The sequence below is a fragment of the Cyanistes caeruleus genome, chromosome 10 (genome assembly GCF_971803275.1).
Source record: "Cyanistes caeruleus chromosome 10, bCyaCae1.hap1.1, whole genome shotgun sequence".
Taxonomy (NCBI): Eukaryota; Metazoa; Chordata; class Aves; order Passeriformes; family Paridae; genus Cyanistes; species Cyanistes caeruleus.
In genome coordinates, this window is record NC_141710.1 from 1,562,778 (window position 1) to 1,573,234 (window position 10,457).

General features: G+C 42.8%; 1 protein-coding gene across 1 annotated transcript in view; it reads right to left on the reverse strand.

Annotated features, from left to right (window-relative positions):
- Positions 1-10,238, reverse strand: part of AMER3 (APC membrane recruitment protein 3) — a 42,006-nt gene extending 31,768 nt beyond the window's left edge. Inside the window, exons 1-2 of the mRNA XM_023933538.2 lie at positions 10,129-10,238; positions 131-3,163 (exon numbers count right to left, since the gene is read on the reverse strand). Coding sequence (XP_023789306.2) covers positions 149-3,142 — 2,994 coding nt within the window. The 5' untranslated portion in view covers positions 3,143-3,163; positions 10,129-10,238 and the 3' untranslated portion in view covers positions 131-148. The remainder of the gene's footprint in view (positions 1-130; positions 3,164-10,128) is intronic.
- Between the last annotated feature and the right edge of the window lie 219 nt (positions 10,239-10,457).

The window sequence follows — 10,457 nt, forward strand, 5'->3', positions numbered from 1 at the left end:
CCTGGCTTTCTCATGCATAAATGGCAGACCCTGAATCCCTCAGCCTCCACTGCTGTTAAGTGTGCCTCTGTGAAAAGGGAACAGATTGAAGTGTTTCACATTGAATTTCACCCTTCCCCTAAGCACTCACCTTCTCCATGCAGGTGTGTCACTGGTGGTCCCTGGCTGGCACCGCTGTATCCCGCAGCACTGCCTCTAGGAGAGGGCTCAGAGCAGTCCCTGCAGCCAGGCCATGGCAGGGGCTCTCTGCACACTGCCAGGACCCTGGGCTGCACTGCTTGGCCTCCTCAGGCTGCAGAGACTCAGACAGACAGACAGCCGTGCTCTGTGAGCCCTGGGAGAAGGCACCACCGAGGTCTGGGCAGACAGAGTTAAAGAGAGGCAAAAATGTTGGTCTACTAAGAGATGTCTCAGGGCCAGAGTCACTTGGACTGAGACCAAAGTCCTTTAAATATGAGAGGGCTTGATTATTCAGCTGGGCATATTCAAAATTTATCTTGCTTTGAGTAACTTCATCTAGGATTTTTGCTCTACTTTTCTGATCTTCAGAGCAATTTTGCTCCCCGTTTTTCTTCAAATGATACAGACTGCTAGATTGGAAATTTGTCTCGTATTGGTTTGTACTAGGAATACTGGGAAATTCTGGAATTTGAGCGATGCAGCTGCATTCATTCTGTAACAATAACTTGTTTTTGTACTGAGACATCTTATGAATGATACTGTTCATTTCATTCCCGATGTATTTGTCTTCCAGGTGCTTGTTTTCATAGCTGATTTTTAATGATGCCACCTGTGTTACACAGTGCTCTAAGAGCTGCACTATGTTAGTGCTGCTGTCTGTTGGTGTGGGGCTCATGTAGCTCTGGAAGTGATTGAGGGTCAGAGGCTGCAGTGGTTTGTCACAGGAAATGGAGAGAGAGTGATACATTGGTTTAGTTCTGTCCTCCCCCTCGAGGGGATCTCGGAGTGAGGTCGCAGCAGTCTTGTAGGAGTAACATGATTCTACTTCGTGATTATCATCTAAGGAAGGATTTTCAGAGCTCTGGGAGCCAGTCTCTCTGTTCAGCTCTTCTGGCAGTGGGTTTTTACCTCTGGATGTCTCACATCCCAGTGAAATTGCTACCTTCTCATTGTCATTTGAGGACGTCTGCAGTTTGTCTCTGTCAGCCTGCAATTGCGCTGCATAACTTGTGTTTTCCACGGTCCCAGGCACTGTAGGTAAGTCCTTGTGGTGACTCTCTTCTGTTCCTTGGAAATCCAGATCAGATGTGTTCAGGGAGGAGCCCAGGCTGTGCTCTCTTCCATCAATGTTTACTGAAGAGGCCTGGGCTGTGTGTTTGCTTTCCTCCGAAGGCACACATATGTTAAATGTATTAGATTCACCCTTGCCTGGTGTCTCCTGCTGAACTTCTGTGCTGCCTTTCTGCTCTGGACTGTGACTGGGGATCAATGAACCATGAGACTTTTCTCGCTGTGACTGAGGGCTCTGAAGAGAGTCAGGGGAGGAGATGAGTCCCGAGTGTTTCCGTAGCCAGTTTATTATGCCCATGGTCAGTGAAAGCTCAGTATCACAGAGCTTTAGCAAACATTCTTTGCCTTTCCATGTGCTGTGGAAAAATCCCTGGCTAATGATGTCTAGAGTTGGTTGGGAAGCCATGTTCTCCTCAGCTCCAACATGAAAGCTGTAAATGGACAAAGGGATTTCAATGGCTTGCTCTGAAACACTTTCAGAGGCACACAAGTCATCATCAAGGACAGGGTTTACTTTGACTTCATTTGGGTCATAGAAGAGCTCATAAAGGGCATCTCCACTGTAGCTGTCTCTTGGAAATCTCCCTGGGACACCAGGGGTCTGAGCTTCCTTCAGTTCATCATCTTGTCCAGGAGAGAAAGAATCATAGTAGCCTTCATCACTTGTGGATGTGGATTCCTGGTTTTCACTTTTGGGTGTTTCTGTTTCTGTGGAGCTGTCTTTGGAATTGTCACCTTCTTTATCAGGTGACACTTGGGTGTCTGTCACCAGTACAGCAGCCTGACTTCTATCCTTTTCTGTGCCAGAACCAGACATCTTCAGCAACTTCTTTTCAAACAGAGCACTCTGGTGCAGCCTCACTGATTTGTTGATGTTGTCCCAAAACTTTGCAAATTCCACTGTCTCATTCTGGCCAGGAGAAGCCAGCTGCTCCACCCCGCCTTGGAAGGAGCCCATGGCAGGGCTGTCTTTGTGCTTGCTTCTCCTCAGGAGAAGGTCTTTGCTGTTCTCCAGCTCCAGGTGAGCAGAGCTCTCATCAGCAAAGATTTCCCCACAGCCAGTGAGGGAGTCAAAGCTCTTCAGGGAGGCAACATCTTCACACAGGGCATTGCAGTAGTCGTAGGAGGAGTCAGACTGCAGTTCACTGTCTGAGCAGTCCTGTGACAAGCAATCAGCTGCACAAGTTTCCCCAGTTTTGAAAAGATACTTTGCAAGACGTGCAGACAGCTCACTCTTGCAGCCTGGAGAGGACAGGTTCTTGTCCTTCTCCACCAGAAATGAGAAGCTGTCTGGTTTATTTTTTCTTATATGAAATATATCTCTGAGCCCTTTCTTAGATCTCTTGAGAGAAATCCTCTTCCTGGGAATGGTTTTTGCGACAGCTGGTACAAAAGGCATCTGTGGCACAAAGTTCCTGTAATCAATCATCTGACTGCTGCATGCAGACTGGCTGGGGCTGACCACACACTCCTTCTTACTGCTGGAGCTGGACATCCCTGAAAAGCTGATGCTATTGACAAGTCGGCCCTTGCCCTTTCCAGACAAACCCTCCTCGCAAGCCCTGCTGCTGGGGCTGCACTGCTCTGCTTTGTGTGCCTCAGCAACGCAGTCATGGGTTTTACTCTTCCTTACGAGCTTGTAGGAGGAGCCAGATGATTTTTCCAGGTTGTGACCACCAGCTCCACTCCTTGCTGCTCTTGTAGAACATCTGTAGTTCTTGTGTGTGGCCAGACAGGCCAGCTGGACTTCAGCCACACTTTGGTTTCCCTCCAGAGCTGCCTTTTTGTCTTTTCCCATCTCATCTTTGTTGGTAGGAGCTGTATGCACTGGTGGCACTTTCTCATGTTGTACACTGGATTTTATGAAGGTCTTTCCTCTCTTGAGCTCCATACTGCTTCCTCACATCTGTTTCTGTAAAGAAAACAGCAGAACACAACTATTGTGAGGTTGGCGGGTAGCACTTGTAAATTTTGAAAGCAACTGAAGACCAAAGGAAGGGACATTAAGCATTATAAAATTCAGCTTCTCTGCCATCAGACATTTCCATCATCGAGTCATGGTACTGCATGAGAAACAGATTGAGTGAAACTAAAGGTGTGTTGGCTGGAAGATTCAACATGGAGAAAACAGTGCACATTATGGGTTGGTAGCTGAGGCTCAGGGAACATTTTGCCTGTTAGAAATAAGCAGATTTTCATTGAGGATTATGACTTCAGGATAGCTTTTAACAAGCTAAAGGTCTTGTTCTGGAGGTAGAAGAGACATCAAGGAAAAGCAATGCCTGAGAAACTTCAACATGCAAATGTGTGTATCAGGAAGGCAGCAGTCCATAGATTTGTACCTTAGAGGAGGACAATGATCTCAAGTTGGGAAATCTGAGAAAATGGATCAAACTTTCGATACACAATGCTCACTTTATATTAAAATAATCTTTATCTGTGAATGGAAAATCCATAAACCTTGGTACTACCTTGGAAGCATGCAGAAACTGAATTACTGATTTTGCTTCCCCCTGAGCATAACGTATCATTTTCTACACTGCTACTTTTATTGTCAAAAATCAAAAATTCCGCATTGAAAATCATTGTCAGTCATGACAAAAGTGTCTTCTCCAATTTACAAAGACCAGTGAAGCACACAGAGGCATTGCCACAGTGAGTCTGCAGTGCACATTGATTAGCTATTTCTAAAAATACTCTAGTACCAGTATCAATGCCAGTTCCAGGCTCTGCCTGTATGGTTTAGTATTGAACCTTTTATGTTTTATATTTTCATAAATCTAAATAGTCATTAATTATTTTAGCCATGTCACTTTCTGTCTTCTGGCAGTTCTTTCATAGAAAGAGCTGATCCTTTCCTGTCATGCATCAACTTGAATATTGAGTAAGTCAATGGACTTCCATGAAGGAAGGTCAGGGATGAAGCAATCACTACCTAAAAGTTGTTGGAGCAACCAGAATTTTACTTGGTGGGAAACAGCACAATAACTCCAAGTCCTGTTCTTGAAAGAGCGTGCTTGGATCTCTGCTGAATGAAACCTCTTTTAATGATTTATCTTGTTTTGAATTGGTTAGACATAAATAAACAATTGGAGACACTGAACAGGAGATTTTAAATTCAGCACCAAGCCTAGGCTTTGTACTCCTAAAACAGACCTTAAAGCAGTCTTCAGTCTGTTTTGAACTATAACATCTGTCTGTAGCCTCCAGAAGCTTTCCAATTGCCAGGCCTTGCTGGAACAGCCACACTCTGACCAGCAGCCCAGCAGATGCAGGACTGTGTGTTTTGGAGCACTTCTCCAGGAGGCAGATCAGTGACAGCCACTTTCTTATAGAAGCTGCAAACTAACAGGTGATTAACAATATTTACAAATAAATGTAGGTCAGTGACAAAAGGCAGAGAACATCAGGGCAAAGTGTGGATATTTGACATGTGGTGGAAACATGGTGGGTGGTGATAAATGGCTGTCCATCACTGTGATTGAGATGTTGGCACGTTCAGTTGCACTTGGCACTACATGTGAGTGTTGCAGAACATTCTTAATGAAAGCCAGTAAACATTTTACTACCCTGTCAGGGATCTGGAGTTCACTGATGCTGCGGGAAACTTGTTTTGCATATTTAGAAATAGGTCACTGGGACACGATTACCCTCCTCTTCTGAAAAGCAAGGTGTGATCGACAATTCAGCATGCAGCTGAACTCAGCAGCAGCAGGGCTGTGAAAACAATCAGAAATAGCTGATGCAAGACCAGCTGCTAATAGCCCAGAAATAAAGTGTCTGACATCTCAGTCCTTTGGGAGTGCAGATTTAGGTGCTGTGTCCCTGTGGGAAGCTCCTGATGCTGCCGAGGAGCTCCTCAGAGCTCTGTGACCCTGGCGAGTGCCAGCCTTACAACAATGACATGTAGGACCCTTGGAAGTCCTGCAGCTGTTTCTGCCCATTCTGAGTGTGAAAAAGGTCACTTTTGTAGGATATTGTATACTTGGGAACCTTTCTGCAGATGCATTAAAAAGGCTTTTAGGGATGGATTTATTTCCTGTCAAGTATGAAATGTATGAAAGCTAAGAATTTAGGATGACATTAGATAATCTTTGAAATAAAGTAATGTTTGATCTTAATTGTATCTCCCTGATAAGAAACACAATGGATGACCAGTTTTGATAACTGGGTCTAGAAACTTCAAGGATTGTTCTTTTTTTTTTTTTTTTTTTTAATAGACTAGATGAACAGTTCTATCTTGAAAGCCAAAATGGCCAAAGTAACATTTTACTGAGAATATCTGTAGTGTAATAAGTTACATACACACAGTGTAAGATACACTGAGGGTAGCTGATGCTGCCTTTTCAGTTTCTTCTGATGAGGATAAGAGTGTTAGCTGTTGTTTCAGTTTTGTGGGGATTTTGTGGTTTGGTTTTTTGGGTTTTTTAATATCTTATATATATATATATATATATATATATATAAAAATAATCACCAACTTTGTATTTTAATTATTTAATGTTATTATTTATTCCCATATGTTCTATTTCTAACACTCCCTCAGGATTCATGTTAGTATCTAGTTCATTGTGTCATCCTGTTTATTATAAGACTGTCATATCTTTGTAAAACTTCCCCATTAAAAATGTTATTTAAAATGAATAAAAGAAAGGGAGGATCTCAGTTAACTCTTTGAGGGCTCCTCAGCACAGACTACCAGAGTCTGCAGATTTTTTAAAACATTCATTTTAGATGCTGTTTTGCAACTTCCCATACTCTGAGTTCCTCTTCATACTCATGTGATGCAAACTATCAATGAACTTCTTTCCAAAAATAGACCAGAGCTATTTATGTGATGATTCTCTCTTTCTATATCTATTAATACTTGTAGCCCATTTCATTGTAATGGATTATGCCATGATATTTTATTTTTGGTTTCGGCAGGGACACAAGTTCTAGCTCTAACCCCAGAAGCTGTACCAGTGAAATTACAAACCAATTAAAGTGATGTAAGGGAAAGTTACTCTCCAGTGGTTATGTAAAGCTAAATCAAAATTCTATGAAAAATTATTACAGGCATTTAAAACATAGTACATTTTTCTGGGATTTCTTGACCCATGCACTCAGCTACACTAGTGCCTGTCTCTGTTCCTTTTCAATTATTCTTCTCTTGGATTTGCAGGGTATCACTTCTTCCAAAGGGATAAAAGATATATGAGGGCTGATTTCCCATCTTTGCAAAGGAAATAAAATTTGCAATTAAAAGTCACTGTAAAGAACAGAAAACTATGGAAACTAGCAGTCAGTGTACTGAGAGTCTCAATGTTTTCTCCATTAATAACAAAAAGGTTTTTTACTATCTGCAAAATTGCTTATGGGATGTAGTATATAATGAATTTACCCTCAGATCTTACACTGGGCTACAGTTTAGCTGGTTTTTACAATAAGATTGGGTGTAGCAGCAGCACTGAGGCTTCCCATCCACAGTAAACAATATTTTTATCTGCCTTGATCAGACCAGCTGCTCACTTTCAGGATTTCACAGGTATCTAAGCAGGCAATTAGATCCAGATTTGAGTCTGATACTATAATGGAAATAAGGTTTTCTTTTAAATTTGGATCATATTGCTCATAAAATGCAGAGATACTTCATGCTCCAACATATGCCATCTGTGCAGGGTGTGTCACAGCCTTTTCATAAAACCAGGAGGTTTTACTGCATCTGTGATTCATCTAAAAGTAAATTAAAGTTTTAGATGAGCATATTCCTGTGGGCTGAGGAGACTTGATTTTAGGACAGTCAAAGCAATTGCTTCTGGATCTGGGTTATGAGGACCTGAGCAAGACTGAGTTAGGTAACTGTTCTGGTTAATAAGAGTTAATAATATTCAGATGGCCCAAATCCTCCCTAAGTCCAGGCCAACACACAAGGGCCAAAGAAGGGTGCAATGGAGCCAGATGTCCATTAGGAAAATGGGGGGAGGCAGGATTCAAAGTGTCCAGATACCATCTCTGTCATGTGAGTCAAAGAGAAGGGTCACATTTCCCTCTGCCCCTGGCTCCAACACTTTCTTCCAGCCATCTCCAAGTTTCCCTCTGTGCTGGAATGTGAGAGAGCCTTGCTTTGGGTTTTTGGCTGAGTAAAAGTTGCTGTTGCTTATAGCACAGCAGAAAGGTTTGTTTAGGTTGTCTTCAAGGAAAAAGTAAAACATCAGTCCTCTTGCATGGAATTCTAGGAATACCATCCTACTGGGAAAGTAGAAGTATCTGGTTCAGCGAGGTTGCATGGACAGAAATAATACTGTTACAAGGAGGAAATTAAGATAAATTCTCCAGCTTCAGCAAGTTTGGCTCAAAAATAATTTTGCTCGAGTAATTGAGGTTCATTTATTTCAAAATCTTCTCAGCTATCCAGCTTGGACCTCTCTTACTAGCTTGTTTGATGTGTAATTTATAAATAATTGACTCTCTTGGAGATAGAAATAGATAAAATTCAGAATATAGTGGTTTAGAAGGGGAGGTAGGAGTATTCTTTCTTTACATTTATATCACTCCTACAATTGGCAGGTTGTGGAGATGGTGCCTCGCTGTCTCTTGCTAAGCAGAGCTCTGCATGCCACTTGGCACCTGAATTTCACCTCCCTCCAAGCATTTTCCTGATATTAAATGAAAAATTTGATCAACACTGAAGAGGCTTTTTAATTCAAAAATAAGGAAAAACCTCTCTTTGTGCTGCTTGTATGTTTTCAGATACAAGTCTGGAGTGAGTCCAAAATCCCTTTTCCACAAGTGGCTTCATATCAATCAGACTCAAGATGCTGAGTATCAGAGGTACCTTTGAAAATGCTACCCTGCTTTTCCATCAGAAATTGTATCATAATTAAACTTCCTGAAAGCATCTCTCTGGTTTGGGTATATGGACCAAATTATGCACTAATCTTCAAATCCATGCATTTTAAGATGAAAAGTTTTAAAAAATATTCCTTGATAAATGATGTAATGGGAGAGGGGAAGAGAACAGAGCACTCTGGGAGGCTCCCCTGATTCTTAACCTCAGGAGAATTTTTACTGGCCACCAGTTGAAGTCCTAAAATGCAAAAACAAGCAAGCATGAGGTGGTGAAAGCCACAGCCACTTTTAAAGTCAGTGAACAACACTAATTTTTAATCTTTAGTATCTAATTAATTAGCAGTGCATAAGGAACAGCTGGTGCTCACAGTAAAGTGTGCGTGGGGGGAGATTTTTGGAACAAGACTGTTTATTTACAGGCAAAAATACTAACTCTCTATCTGAGAAGATGACAGTTAATAATGGAAATACTTACTAATAATCATGAACATATATTCCATTCTGTTAATTTGATTTTTAATTGCAAAGCAGAATACGGCTTCCTTGCCAGAGGGTAGTGATATTCTCACTGCAGTTATTGTAACACTGTTTCTAGCAAGCAAATAAACATTACAGTTCTTCTGGTAAAAACCAAAGAGGATTTTAAAGCAGGGCTCATCTTCTCCTCTAAACTGATTACCCTGCTACGATCTCATCTCCATTAGACAGCAGAAAAGAAGAGGGTGGAAAGGATGGAGGATGTAATCAGGGACAGTCGTGATTCAGGAAACAGCAGAATGTTTATTTTTAAAGGCTCCTGTGTGACACACAAACCTGCATTGAGATCATGCCTCTCCTTAGGAGTACTCCTCTCATCATCCTTAGTGGCTGTGTCTTATCATTCCCCTTAATCATTTGTCTCTCTTGGGTAATCCAGGATGCCTAATTATTTGCATATACATTTAGGTCAGGCAATGGCTTTCTGATGAAGAACCAGCAAAAAGCACATTGGTGTGTTTTTAATTCAGCCCTCATTCCACTGAGCACACACAGTAAAATCTCACACTCCCCAGCAGAATACTAGAAAGATGTGTAGTTAAATGCTTAATCTTATTAGCAATGTGCTATAGGGAAGTCTGAACCTTCCTTTAAGCCCTGACAACTGTTTCGTGGAGCTCAGGGTTTTTCATAGTAAAATTAACCACGTTTCTACTCCCAGCACACTGTCCTGCTGTGTGCTGACAGGAGAGATCCCTGGGGACACAGCAGTACCCAGTGCTTCCTCCAGCCCCATCTGGGGCACCCACAGCACCCCCCAGCCCCATCTGGGACACCCACAGCATCCCCCAGCCCCATCTGGGGCACCCACAGCATCCCCCAGCCCCATCTGGGGCACCCACAGCATCCCCCAGCCCCATCTGGGGCACCCACAGCATCCCCCAGCCCCATCTGGGGCACCCACAGCATCCCCCAGCCCCATCTGGGGCACCCACAGCATCCCCCAGCCACGCATGGGGTGTGTGGCAGGGTAGAAGGAGGCTGAGCCCATGACAAAAGAATGCTCCTTCTCTGACAAAAACCTCTGCACCCCTCACTCAGTTTTCTTCTATACCTGAGGCTGAAAGAAACGTAACTGCTTTGAAATGTTCCAATTACATCATGTAAAAGGGCAGCTTTAACTCCTGCGCAGGAAGATTTCAAATCATCACTCTATTGCTAAGAGAAGGCAGCAGAGCAGAGATTTCCACTGCATACCTGAGAAGGAAACAGGGCTTCTATTTTTTTCTTGCCCTGACCAGTAGCCTGTTGGTACCAGACAGCAAAGTGTTAACACTGACAGCTTTGGCTGTCCTCAGTAATTTATTGCTTTCAAAGGAGATAGGATGAGCAATTTTATAAATACAGGCACAGACTTGCCAGATGCATGGAAAAAGAAGTAAAAAGCAACGCTTCAAAAACAAGCAGTCATCCCAAAATAATACTCACTCAGAGTTGCTCTGAGTGTCAGAGCAAAAGAAATGCCATTGCACCAGGGCAAAGGAGACAGATCACAAAAATCCTACTCACCATGTTTTATGACTGAGCAGAAATCCTCTGTCTCCTAGCCTTGCTCCTGAAGCTGGTCTTTATCCAGAGGCTCCTGTGATGCTTTTCAGATTCTGAGGGGCTGGACTACTGCTGCTCTCCAGTGTTACTCTCCACCCCCTGTCTTTTCCTCCTCCTTCTTCCTTCATCCCCACCCCCTCATTCCTCCAGCTCGTAGCTTTTTCGTACCTTACATAGATCCTAAGCTTGCACATGGAGCTCGATATAGGAAAGATGCTTTTTTCAGCCATCTGCTTGATGCCATGGAAATGCCTCCTTTGCTTTAGGAATGAAAGCAAGGCGGTGAGCTC